This window comes from Rhinopithecus roxellana, chromosome 8 (assembly GCF_007565055.1).
Source record: "Rhinopithecus roxellana isolate Shanxi Qingling chromosome 8, ASM756505v1, whole genome shotgun sequence".
NCBI classification, from domain to species: Eukaryota; Metazoa; Chordata; class Mammalia; order Primates; family Cercopithecidae; genus Rhinopithecus; species Rhinopithecus roxellana.
In genome coordinates this window covers 68,580,283-68,593,967 of record NC_044556.1, presented here as the reverse complement: position 1 = coordinate 68,593,967, position 13,685 = coordinate 68,580,283, and the positions used below count along the sequence as shown (strand labels likewise).

The following is a 13,685-nucleotide window of genomic DNA, read 5'->3' as shown; positions in this document are numbered from 1 at the left end:
ATTTTTTCATAGAGATGGGGTTTCACAATGTTGGCCAGGCTGGTCTCGAACTCCCAACCTGAGGTGATCCACCCCTTGGCCTCCCAAAGTGCTGGGATTATAGGCATGAGCCACCGCGCCTGGTCCAAAGCTTTTTCTTGACTACTTCAGCCCACACATCCTTCATTTCATTTATCGACTTGTTTGTATTTTGCAATAATTTACTATTTATATTTATTGAACATCATACTCTTTCAAGCATTGTGCTCTCACTGTGGAGTTTCAGAGATGAGTAAGACAACATGCTCAGTAGGTGCTGTTTCCCTAACTTCTGTGTCTTCAAAGAGCTCAGTCCTAGGGGTAGCTTTCTGCTCTCAATTCCGGGTCATGTGGGCCATTTGGATGCCGAATCATTTTGCCTGATATTTATATTTATTTACCACTCTCATGTAGGCAGGGCAGATTTCCCCAAATAGCTCTTTTTTGGGGGGCGACGGAGTTTTGCTCTTGTTGCCCAGGCTGGAATGCAATGGCGCGATCTTGGCTCACTGCAACCTCCGCGTCCTGAGTTCAAGCTATTCTCCTGCCTCAGCCTCCCAAGTAGCTGGGATTACAGGCATGGGCCACCATGCCTGGCTCATTTTGTAATTTTAGTAATGACGGAGTTTCTCCATGTTGGTCAGGCTAGTCTTGAACTCCCGACCTCAGGTGATCCGCCCACCTCGGCCTCCCAAAGTGCTGGGATTTACAGGCATGAGCCACAGCGCCCAGCTGCTCAAATTTTTTTTTTTTTAACAACAATATTATTTCCCAGTATGGCTGTAGCACAGTACTTTTGTACCTAGAAAATAACACTTTTGAATATAAATTACTTAGCTATGATAGATTAACATGTTTTCTTACTGCCTCATGTGCAAGATTTTATAGTATAAAAAATGTTCTTCATTCAGAGAAATACAAATGGAATCAATAAGGATTGAAAGAAAAACGTCTGCTAAATCTGTTCAGATGGTATCTGATCAGTTTAAGTTTTCAAGGTAAAGTCCACAATTGGGGGTAATTCGCCTAAACAAATTGGTAATTCAATTTTTTATATTTTGTTTGCAGGAAAATAAAACTGAGGGGATGAGAGAATGTCGACTCTTAAAATTCTTTTGTAGGCAATTAAAAAGAACATTTTCCAGGCCAGGCGCGGTGGCTTATGCCTGTAATCCCAGCACTTTGGGAGGCCAAGACGGGCGGATGGCTTGAGGACAGGAGTTCAAGACCAGCCTGGACAACATGATGAAACCCTCTCTCTACTAAAAATACAGAAATTAGCTGGGCGTGGTGGTTCATGCCTGTAATTAATCCCAGCTACTTGGAGGCTGAGGCTGGAGAATCTCTTGAACCTGGGGACCAGAGATTGTAGTGAGCCACGATTTTGCCACTGCACTCCAGCCTAGGCGACAGAACAAGACCCTCTCTCAAACAAACAGACAAAAAACACACATTTTCCTGTAAGTAAGATTCAGAACAGGTCTGTCTGAATAGGTAGTTAACACTCATGTTTTGCTGCAGCAGACCTGACCATGTTCTGGGAACTCACAATTAGCATTAGACTATAAAGGAATTTTTATCATGGTTTATTTCTGTTTTATGTGCGGAATGTTGAAGTGAGGAATACTGTTAGGAGTATTTTAAGTTTTCAAGTAGTTAAATTTATATTACTTTGGTGTTGTCATTTCCTTGATATTTAATCATGTGAGTTTTACGCAACAGCAAGCATAGGGGACTATAATAATATTAGTATTCATTACAAGATACTAATAGTAACATCTGTCATTTAACTGGAAGAAACGGTCGATATTATTTTATTATCAGTTCCTTTATGAGAGAACTGAGTTAGAAAGGCATTCGTTGTTTTTTTGCTTTTGACTTTTCAATCAGAAGGCATTAGAGAAGTAAAGATAAAAGTAGCAAGGAAGTGTCATTCTGACCTTGCACGAAAGTTAAGACCAAGCATTTCCAGAGGAAAATGTGAAATTTTAAAAGTGCGTACATTCATTCTTCGGACGAGCTTTAACTATTAGAGATTGTGCAGGGCCTACAAGAGGAGATTCGGATATAGGTGTCCAGGGGCTGAAACGAAAATGTAACGTTCACTGTTTCACAGGCTAAATTTTTCTCTTCTATATTCATAAGCTTTGTGAATTTTTTTTTTTTCTTTCTAAGGCAAAGGTAAATTTTGTCTGGGCCAGAGCCTGCATGAAAACAAATCCGTGTTATTTTGTAACTAGGTCAGCCATCACCCTGACCACTAAACCCAGCTTCCTCCTTGTAAATTACCGCTCCACTTCCAATAGTTGGGAAAACCTATTAGTTGCCACCTTACTGCCCTAAATATTTCCTGCCTCCCCAAGAGGATGCAGGGTTCTAACTTTTAACAAGCCTCAGAACAAAGCCTGGTGCTGAGCGAAGGTTCAGCACAGCCCTGGGAAGAAGCCCCCTGCTGCACGTGGGTCCCGTTCACTGTTACATTGTGGATTAAAGTGATGTGTGGAGCACCTTTCACTATTACACAAAAACCTGTAGCCTGAGTATTATCCTTGTCCCCTGACCAGGGTTATAATAGGGTTCTGCCACAATTCCTCCAATTTTTATTTCTCTTAAACAAGATTGGAGGCCTTGCTAGTATAACCACCCTCACTGGGTGGGAGGCTAACTTTGTTTCTGATTGTCTTATTTCAACCTATGGTGAAGTTACATTGCGCTGCTGGGCTTTTTTCCCTTTCTCTTTTTCATTTGGCTGGGGCTGCCTCTGTTCAACAGAGCAGACTTGTCACTTCTTCTGTCATCATTAGTTAAAAGTAATTGTTATTGCAAACCCCGTCTATGCCAGTATCATTTTCTTTCATGGTGAAACCCACTAAGCATTCATTTCAGTAGCAGAAAGTAGGGAGCTTACAGAATCAAATCCGTTTTATCTAGACCAACAGCACCTGCGGCAACGCGTTAACTAGCAGTTGTTAATTACATTTCTAACTTGTTGATCTTCATGGTTTCCGATTTTTAAAAGCAAGGAAATTAATCACTGTGTGTGTCTCCTCCAGTAGGAAATGACAGGAGCGTGTCTTCTAAGTTCTGTTCCAGTCAGTAATAATCAAATACTTGCATTTTCCTGTAACATTTCTTTTCTTCCTTTGTGGATGGAACTATTTCTTACGTTCAAAGAACCCTTCTGTTCACAGCAGGGTAGATATTTGCCCATAAAACAAAGGCTTTAGAAACATAGATCCTCTAGCTATGAGTCTGAGTGAGACTATGCTGATGATATTTCAATAGTTGACATCACTTAAAAAAAAAGCACAAAGGCTAATTATAAGTGTGGTAGTACCCAGCATTTATTGAACGTTTACAGTGTTCTAAGCGATGTGTTAAATGTTTTGCTTGCATTTTCTCATCTAACTTTCATAGCAAACCTATGAGGTGGAAATGATATCTTTATTTGACAGTGAAGGAAACTGAAGTTCAGAAAGGACTAATAACTTGCCCCAGATCACATAGCACATCAAGTACCAGAAAGAAAAAAGGATTTGAGAGAGGGAAGTGGGAAGAGTAACTCATCATATTCATCCTAAATTGTGAGACAGGAATCAAGAAGCAGCAGAACAAAAGCTGAGGATTTTTTTCCTAAAACTTGCACCTGCTTCTAGGATATGTCATCATCACAGGTTAGAAAAAGACATGGTCAGCTACTTTATTCTCACGTAAACGTTCATCATCAAGGTAGTTAAACAATCTGATCCATCCTGTGATTCATTCTTAAGAATATCAGAAAAATCTAAACAATCTGCCTTGCAGAGTGCTTCAACTGTATACAGCAATTTCCACATGAAAAAGCCACTCCACCCAAATGTGTTACCATAGGCCTGTGGCTCCACATTCTAGAAGCACATTGGACTCTCCTGGGAGCTTTCTAAAAGTCCTAGTGCCTGGGCCCAACACATACCAATTGAATGAAAACTGATGAGCCCTGCCCCAGACAGCCAAGGTTGAGAACCACTGTGAGAGGTTATTAGTGATTCACTCTACACTTTCTTTTTTGTTCCACTCCTTTGGGGTTCAGTTCTTTTTTTTATTATTTTTTTATTTTTATTTTTATTTTTTATTTTTTATTTTATATATATATATTTATTATACTTTAAGTTCTAGGGTACATGTGCATAACGTGCAGGTTTGTTACATATGTATACTTGTGCCATGTTGGTGTGCTGCACCCATCAACTCGTCAGCACCCATCAATTCATCATTTATATCAGGTATAACTCCCAATGCAATCCCTCCCCCTCTCCCCTCCCCATGATAGGCCCCGATGTGTGATGTTCCCCTTCCTGAGTCCAAGTGATCTCATTGTTCAGTTCCCACCTATGAGTGAGAACATGCTGGTGTTTGGTTTTCTGTTCTTGTGATAGTTTGCTAAGAATGATGGTTTCCAGCTGCATCCATGTCCCTACAAAGGACGCAAACTCATCCTTTTTTATGGCTGCATAGTATTCCATGGTGTATATGTGCCACATTTTCTTAATCCAGTCTGTCACAGATGGACATTTGGGTTGATTCCAAGTCTTTGCTATTGTGAATAGTGCCACAATAAACATACGTGTGCTTGTGTCTTTATAGCAGCATGATTTATAATCCTTTGGGTATATACCCAGTAGTGGGATGGCTGGGTCATATGGTACATCTAGTTCTAGATCCTTGAGGAATTGCCATACTGTTTTTCATAATGGTTGAACTAGTTTACAATCCCACCAACAGTGTAAAAGTGTTCCTGTTTCTCCACATCCTCTCCAACACCTGTTGTTTCCTGACTTTTTAATGATTGCCATTCTAACTGGTGTGAGATGGTATGTCATTGTGGTTTTGATTTGCATTTCTCTGATGGCCAGTGATGATGAGCATTTTTTCATGTGTCTGTTGGCTGTATGAATGTCTTCTTTTGAGAAATGTCTGTTCATATCTTTTGCCCACTTTTTGATGGGGTTGTTTGATTTTTTCTTGTATATTTGTTTGAGTTCTTTGTAGATTCTGGATATTAGCCCTTTGTCAGATGAGTAGATTGCAAAAATTTTCTCCCATTCTGTAGGTTGCCTGTTCACTCTGATGGTAGTTTCTTTTGCTGTGCAGAAGCTCTTTAGTTTAATTAGATCCCATTTGTCAATTTTTGCTTTTGCTGCCGTTGCTTTTGGTGTTTTAGACATGAAGTCCTTGCCGATGCCTATGTCCTGAATGGTACTACCTAGGTTTTCTTCTAGGGTTTTTATGGTATTAGGTCTAACATTTAAGTCTCTAATCCAGTTCTTTTTTTTTTTTTAGGGAAATTTTGTTTTCTTTATTTTGTGCAGTCTTTTCCCAAACTTCCTGAACAATTCAGATCATATTACATTGCAAACGAAAAATTTATGACTGGTCTTTTGTAGAAACAGAGTTTATTCCAACTGCTTTGTATATTCCTACAACGAAAATGGATAGCCCATATGAAGTTTCTCTCTGGCTGTAACTCTTCAGTCAGCAATAGTCGAACACTCACAGGCTCTCTCTCCTTCTCTCTCAAGCACATGTACTACACACACACTAGTACAGGTACCAGCTCGGCAAGTTTTAGTTTGAATTTCAGCCATGGGACTTATGAAGAGTTTAAATTTCTCGCTAGCTGTGGAAAGAACTGAAGCACACGTCTGAATAATTTAAACAGTGCTTCCTCCCCGCCCCCACCCCACCTCATCTAGAATTGCTTAAACCAAAATAGATCAAAGCCGATTCTTATGTTAGTCACTATCAGTAACAGTAGCTATCAAAAATTGTTAGCTTTTCTTCTCTACTCTGAAGGCAAGCTGGCCCAAGAAGACCTATGTTAAGAAAATTCACACTGCTGAAGTAAATTAGAGATGACACAAACAAATGGAAAAACATTCCATGCTCATGGATTGGAAGAGCCAATATTATTAAAATGTCCATACTGCCCAAAGCAATCTACAGATTCAACACTATTCCTACCAAACTGTCGAAGTCATTTTTCACAGAATAAGAAAAAAACTTTCTAAAATCCGTGTAGAACCAAAAGAGAGCCCAAATAGCCAAAGCAATCCTAAGCAAAAAGAACAAAGCCAGAGGCATCACATTACCCAACTTCAAATAATACTGTAAGGCTATGCTAACCAAAACAGCATGGTATGGGTACAAAACAGAGACAGACCAGCAGAACAGAGTAGAGAACCCAGAAATAAAGCTGCACACTACAGTCATCTGATCTTTGACAAAGTCAACAGAAATAAGCAATGGGGAAAGGACTCCCTATTCAATAAATGGTGCTGGGATGACTGGCTAGCCATATGCAGAAGAATGAAACTGGACCCCTACATTTTACCATGTACAAAAATTAACTCAAGATGGATTAAAGATTTAAATATAAGACCTCAAACTGTAAAAATCCTAGAACATCTAGGAAATACTGTTCTGGACATTGGCCTTGGCAAAGGACTATGACTAAGTCCTCAAAAGCAGTTGAAACAGTGATTGACAAGTGGGACCTAATTAAGCTAAAGAGCTTCTGCACAGCAAAAAAACTATCAACAGAGTAAATAGACACCCTACAGAGTAGAAGAAAATATTCACAAACTATGTGTCTGACCAAGGTCTAATATCCAGAACCTGTGAAGAAGTTAATTCAACAAACAGAACACAAGTAACCCCATTAAAAAGTGGGCAAAGAAGACATACAAGTGGCCAATAAACATGAAAAAATGTTCAACATCACTAATCATCGGAGAAATCCACATCAAAACCACAATGAGAAACCATCTCACATCAGTTAAAATGGCTATTATTAAACAGTGAAAAAATAACATGTGGCTGTGCATAGTGGCTCACACCTGTAATCCCAGCACTTTGGGAGGCTGAGGCAGGAGGATCACTTGAGACCAGGAGTTTGAGATCAGCCTGGGCAACATAGTGAGACCCCCATCTCTACAAAATAGACAACAAATTAGCCAGACATGGTAGTATGTCCCTGTAGTCCCAGCTACTTGGGAGGCTGAGGTGAGAGAATCTCTTGAGCACAGGAGTTTGAGGCTGCAGCCATAATTACAAACCATGATCATGCCATTGCACTCCAGCCTGGGCAACAGATTGAGACCCTGTCTCCAGAAAAATAAAAAAATAACAGGTGCTGGTGAGGTTGTGGAGTAAAAGGAATGCTTATACGCTGTTGGTGGGAATGTAAATTTGTTCAGCCACTGTAGAAAGCAGTTTGGAGATTTCTCAAAGGACTTAAAACAGAACTACTATTCGACCCAGCAGTCCCTTTACTGGGTATATACCAAAAGGAAAATAAGTTGTTCTACTGAAAAGACACTCAAATGTTCATTGTAGCACTGTTCACACTGGCAAAGACACAGAATCAACCTAGGTGCCCATCAACAGTGAATTGGATAAAGAAAACGTGGTACATATATACCATATGCAGTCATAAAAAAGAATGAAATTATGTCTTTTGCAGCAACATAGTTGCAGCTGGAGGCCCTTATCCTGAGCAAATGCAGAAACAAAAAACCAAATACCTCGTGTCCTCACTTCTTTTTTTTTTTTTTTGAGATGGAGTCTCTGTCGCCCAAGCTGGAGTGCAGTGGTGCTGTCCTGGCTCACTGCAACCTCTGCCTCCTGAGTTCAAGCAATTCGCCTGCCTCAGCCTCCCGAGTAGCTGAGACTACAGGCATGTGCCATCACGCCCAGCTCATTTTTTGTATTTTTAGTAGAGATGGGGTTTCACCATGCTAGCCAGGATGGTCTTGATCTGCTGACCTCATAATCCGCCCGCCTCAGCCTTCTGAAGTGCTGAGATTACAGGCGTGAGCCACCATGCCCAGCCGTGTTCTCACTTTGAAGTGGAAGCTAAACATTGGGTATTCATGGACGTAAAGATGGCACTGAGATTACTTGGAAGGAGAGAGGGGAGGGAGCAAGGGCTAAAAAACTACGTATTGGGCACTATGCTCACTACCTGGGTGATGGGATCATTTATATTCCAAACCTCAGCATCATGCAAAATCCCTATGCAGCAAACCTGAACTAGGAAGGAGAGAGGGGAGGGAGCAAGGGCTAAAAAACTATGTATTGGGCACTATGCTCACTACCTGGGTGATGGGATCATTTATATTCCAAACCTCAGCATCATGCAAAATCCCTATGCAGCAAACCTGAACATGTACCCACAGAATCTAAAATAAAAATTGAAATTATTATTTTAAAAAAGGAAAATTTGCGTATAACCAGGTATTTGGTTCACTGAGCATACGTGTGGTAAAGTCTTCCCTAGAGCCAGGCAGAGCTTTTCAGTTTTTAGTGAGGAGTGCAGTGTTCTCTCACCAGGTTCCTAGAGGACATGATCCAGCTTGGACTCTCCCAGGATCTGTTGAAGAAACAAGTAGGCTCACCATACTGAATGAGAGGAGGGACCTATGTACACAATAAATACGTCAATCCTTGCTTTCTTACAATCTGTTTCAAGTGAAATGGGTTCCTGGAGCACAGTGGGTTGAGAGACGCTGTTGTGCGGGTGTTCCCTCCCTGTATCTCATTTTGAAAAATGATCCTGGATTCCCTACCCATTGTATCTTTAAAGCAAAGTGACATTAATGGGATACCACTGGAGCCCGGGCATTATGCAGACTAGAGTAAAGCATGCCTCTCCCATGCTGTGTTGTTACTATTAGCTTATCCACTGATGTAGAAAGACTGTTTTTGCTGCATGGAGTCTCCCCTCCTGAACCATTGTCGCAGTACTCAAGGAAGGATGCTCCGGCATGATGGAAACAAGATGTGTGAATTCCAATTCTGCCACCTACTTGCAGAATGACCATGTTGGATTCGTTGTTTCACGTCTAAGATCCTCATTATCTTCATTTGAAAAATAGGAATAATAATAGTTTCTTCTTAGACCTGATGAGATTACTAAAATAGATCAGCAGTTTTCAAACTTTTTGGTTTCAGGATCCCTCTATACTCTTAAAGGTTATTGAGAATCGCAGAGAGCTTTTGTTTATATGAGTTATAGCTATCATTATGTATCATATGTCAAGTTAAACAGAAAATTTTGAAGGTTTATTTGTTTTGAAATAACAACTATTCTAACATTTTTCTGTGAGAAATATCTTCCAAAACAAAAGAATTACTGAGAATAGTGTTTTTGTTTTAAATTTTTGTTAAGTCTCTTTAATGTCTGGATTTATAGAAGATAACTGGATTCTCAAATATGCTTCTGAATTCAGTCTGTCATGTTATGTTTTACCTGGATTATGTAGTAAAAATAAAGCTTCACATAGATATGTAATTGGTAAGAGAAGGGTATTTTGATACCTTTCTCAGTTACATGCGATGTTCTTATTTGATTCATCACTAAACTTTATAATTGATGTTGTCTTAAAAGTTGTGATGTGCAATCGGAAGCCATATTGTGAGCTTTATGTACTCAATAACATAAAATCTATTGGCTTCCCTTACACTTGGAACGACTTTTTTGCCATGCATAACTTTTGAAACAGTGTCATTGGCCATTTGGAAAATATTAGTTACCTAGATTGTACAGATCTCCTGAAAATTGACTCATTTTATGAAACCATATCAAAAAATCATATTTCTTAATATTGCCAAGAGTCTCATCAGATAAGTCTTCAGTATTGAGAAGCTGTCAGGCTCAGGATGGCAGATCTGTGTTTCCCAAAATTCTAATTTTTCCTTGAAAACTCAAATTTTATCTTTGGCAGCAAGTGTTGTTTTCCTGGAAGTGACATGCTCACTTCATTCATTTCAGTAATATATCTGCCAAATGCTCAAGTCTGAATAACCACAGTTTATCTAAAGCTGTTCTTTCAAGTTAAAAAAAAAAAAGAAGAAAGAAAGAAAGAAAGAAAAAAAGAAAAAAAAGGCCAGGAATGTTTCCAAGAAGAAAGCGGCTAGTTCAGTTTACAACGCCAGTGATCACACCAGTGCTCTTTCGTGACATAGCCACTGGACTTCAGTACGAGCAGAAATACTTTTTGCATTCTTCCTGCTTCACTATACAATGCCAAAGAGATATATACTTAAGAATCGAGATTTAGTAAAGTTAATATTCATTTAGTAAAGTTAATTTCATGAATGTCAGGGACGTTCATGAAACTGGCTTTCCCCCTCTTACTAACAGTGAGGCAGTAAAGAATACAGTGTTTCTGACCGGGCGCGGTGGCTCATGCCTGTAATTCCAGCACTTTGGAAGGCTGAGGTGGGTGGATCAGCTGAGGTCAGGAGTTCGAGACCACCCTGGCCAACATGGTGAATCCCTGTCTCTACTAATACAAAAATTAGCTGGGTGTCATCATGCCTGGCCGTCATCCCAGCTACTCAAGAGGCTGAGGGAGGAGAATTGCTTGAACCCAAGAGGTGGAGGTTGCAGTGAGCCAAGATTACACCATTGCACTCCAGCCTGGGCAACAGAGCAAGACTCTGTCTAAAAAAAAAAAGAATACAGTGTTTCCTGGGCTTTGATTTACGCTCAGGTATCTGAAGGTTTACTACCCTCCAGGAACCTTTATGCCTTACACCTTCTGCATCACAAATGTTAAGACAGTGAGAAAAAAAGCAAATAATCTGAATTCTGTCTCTCACCAACTCCCTGAAACGGTCTCCAGGACCCCAGCAGTCTGCAGACCTTCTTGAGAACCACTGGGATAGACAGTAGAAATGATGTATATATCATATTTCAGCCAACACTGAAAAGTTAGCCCTTACTTCCTGCTCTTTATTGTTTGTGGCTATGGACTTGGTGACAAGCTGGTTCGAATGAAGGCCAGCCTTTGGGAGAGGTATTATTTTGATGAAATCTAGAGTTCTTTCCTAGTTCCCTAGAGCTTAGTTGCCTACTATCTCCTTGGGTTGTTACGTGGAGGCTGCAAACAAGTATTGGTTTCAGGTTAACTTTACTACTGGTTTCTGTGCAGGAAAACCTGTATTAATCCTTGTTTTTTTTTGTATGTTGTGGAGCTAATAAATATCTTTTTAACCATGATAATTTTCTAATCTCTTATATCAGGGGTTCTTAACGCTGGTGTCAGAGGCTCTTTGCTGGTCCTACATATGGGCTTTTAAGTGGCCCCTGAGCCTGTTAATTTTTTTGTTGTTCAGCATTTAACAACAAGTTAAATGCTGTTTAACTTATTCATGTTGAATGAATTTCAAAAACCCCTTGAAATTTTACAGACTTCTTTTGTTCATTAGGGTTGGGGGAGAAGGTGGGTTATTAGAGAAAGTTAAAAGCTTCAACCAAGTTCTCAGAGGTCTCTAACCTGCCCCCTATAAAAACAAACATTAAAGATGACTTTTCGGATGGACATTTTTAAAGGGTAGCATCTCCCACCGTTATCTATTTCCTGACACACCTCTCCGTGGAAAGAAGTTTGCAAGCTTCCTCCCTGGCTCTGCTGTCTTTACTTTTCCTCCCCTGGACATTTCTGCACAGTGCACGTCACCCAGTGCTTGCTGACGAGTCACTTCACCGTGATTTTTTTAGTGCATTTCCTGAGAGAGCAAGGGTCTGTGCATCTTGTTTCTTTTATATTCCAAAATGCAAAGTCAGTTCAGTCCCTTCAGATATACCCTGGGGGTTAGGGGGAGTATTTTAGACCAGAGAATACATCAGCTAAATTAGCAGGTTCCTTTTTGAACTATTGAGGTGTGCAAACTTGGAATATTTATTTATGCCTCAACCCCAAGATGTGTTTTTCTCCCACATTCTTCAGTCTGCTTCTTGGAATCCAAGTGCTGTCATGAAAGCTGCAAGGCAGTCTGTTTAGTTCCAACAGTAGAATTTTTGGAAGACTTCCTTGATGCTGTAGGAGGAGTGTGGTGACTACCACTTGCTGACGAGAAGCAGCGGAGGATTCTGCAGCGTGACAATATGTATATCCGTATTATAAGATGTCAGCCCCACCGTGCACGCTCCCGCCCCCGCCCCCGTCAGCTCTTGCTGGGCTGCAGAGGAGGTGGGATGAGGTGGCACAGGGTGGCTCTGCGGCAGTGTAGCCGCTTCATGGTGTTGGTATCTCCACAAGTCCAGAAGCTGGCTTCACCGGGGTGGGAGAGAGTTAGACAGCAGGTTTTACCGATTGCGCTCTGACTTAAACAATGTAATTGTTCCCTACTTCGGAAAAAAAGTAAAGAGTTTTGTAGTATGTGGCTTAATTCAGTGGCTTTTCAGCTTTTGAAAAAGCTTTGGTTCATCTCACACAATACACACGCTAGCACCTAACAGTTGGGAAGCAACAATGTCCCCGTCCTTTATGGGAAGCAGGAAAATGATATAACAATGAATAAGTTGAATTGACCCCATTATGAAGAGGCAGAAGAATAGCTAAATAGTACACTGACAAAATGGGCATGTGTAGCAATCAGATCCCATAATACCGTATTCAAGAATCTATCTCTTGGCAGGGGCACGGTGGCTCATGCCTATAATCCCAGCACTTTGGGAGGCTGAGGCGGGTGGATGGCTTGAGCCCAGGAGTTGGGGATCAGCCTGGGCAACATGATGAAACCCCGTCTCTACAAAAAATACAAAAATTAGCCAGGCATGGTGGCACATGCCCTGTAGTCCCGGTTACTTGGGAGCTGATGTGGGAGAATGGCCTAAGCCTGGGAAGTCGAGGCTGTAGTGAGCCAGAATCATGTCATTGCACTCCAGCCTGGGTGACAGAGTGAGACCCTGTCTTAAAAAAAAAAAAAAAAAGAATCTATCTCCACTTGCTAGGTTGCACTTTTAAACTTAGCTTTCTGGACCTCATTCGTATAGTCCTAGCATACTAAATTCCATCTTTGCATTACTTGCAGTTTCTAAATAATGAGAGTTGTCACTCACATGGGATTTTCACTAGAGCAGGTGTACCCCAACACTCCATCTTCATGGGGTCAAACCTACAACATGGTTTTGTTTATTTCTGTGCCTCTTTAGCAGATGAGAAAATCAGGACATAAGAACCTTGACTTGCCCTGAACTACTGACCAGTAGTACAGATGATGTTCATAGCCTTGGTGATTCTGGCCAGGTCACCGGTCAGTCAGAGCCATTGTCCCTCATCTCTTTGGACAGCACCTTCATACTGGTGGGCTCGGTAAATGTGAGTGCATGCGCTGTTTGACTCAGTCACTCCTCAAAGGCTAAATCTGGTCAAACTCTCGTTAAGGAACATGCGCCTTCTTGGTGGGAGAGTAAGGTAAGGTGAACCTTGGCTCTGCTTTCCAACCAGGTGGCTTTTGTTATTGCATGATAAAATGTACAGCTTCACGTTTCTGTGCCTCTCACCACTACAGTGCCCTTTCTGTTTTTAAGGAAAGAAGGATTGTCCAAATGTGGAAGATGCAAGCAGGCATTTTACTGCAATGTGGAGTGTCAGGTAGGTGCTGGGCCATTGGCAGGGAGGGCCTAATTTCCTCTGAAGTCCTCCTCTTCCTTTTCATGGCATTCCTCAGCGCCCCCCTGTAGCCAGAGCTGGAAAGCATAGGATGTGGCTAGATATCCTTGGATGTATGCTGACCCCAACCTCACAGGCAGCCAGTGATAGGCAGTAACAGTTTGAGGCCGTATGCAGCACCAAAATTGAGGTGCAGAAGAAGAGAAGACCATGTTAGATACAGGC

The 13,685-nt window shown here is 41.1% G+C and overlaps 1 protein-coding gene across 3 annotated transcripts in view; it reads left to right on the top strand.

The window, feature by feature from the left end:
* SMYD2 (SET and MYND domain containing 2) overlaps positions 1-13,685 on the top strand; it is a 57,787-nt gene that overhangs the window by 12,494 nt on the left and 31,608 nt on the right. The window contains exon 2 of one of the 3 annotated variants that reach the window (XM_030936618.1): positions 13,379-13,442. The exons of the other annotated variants lie outside the window; for them this stretch is intronic. Within the exon in view, the coding sequence (XP_030792478.1) occupies positions 13,379-13,442 (64 nt within the window). The remainder of the gene's footprint in view (positions 1-13,378; positions 13,443-13,685) is intronic. 3 annotated transcript variants of the gene reach the window in all.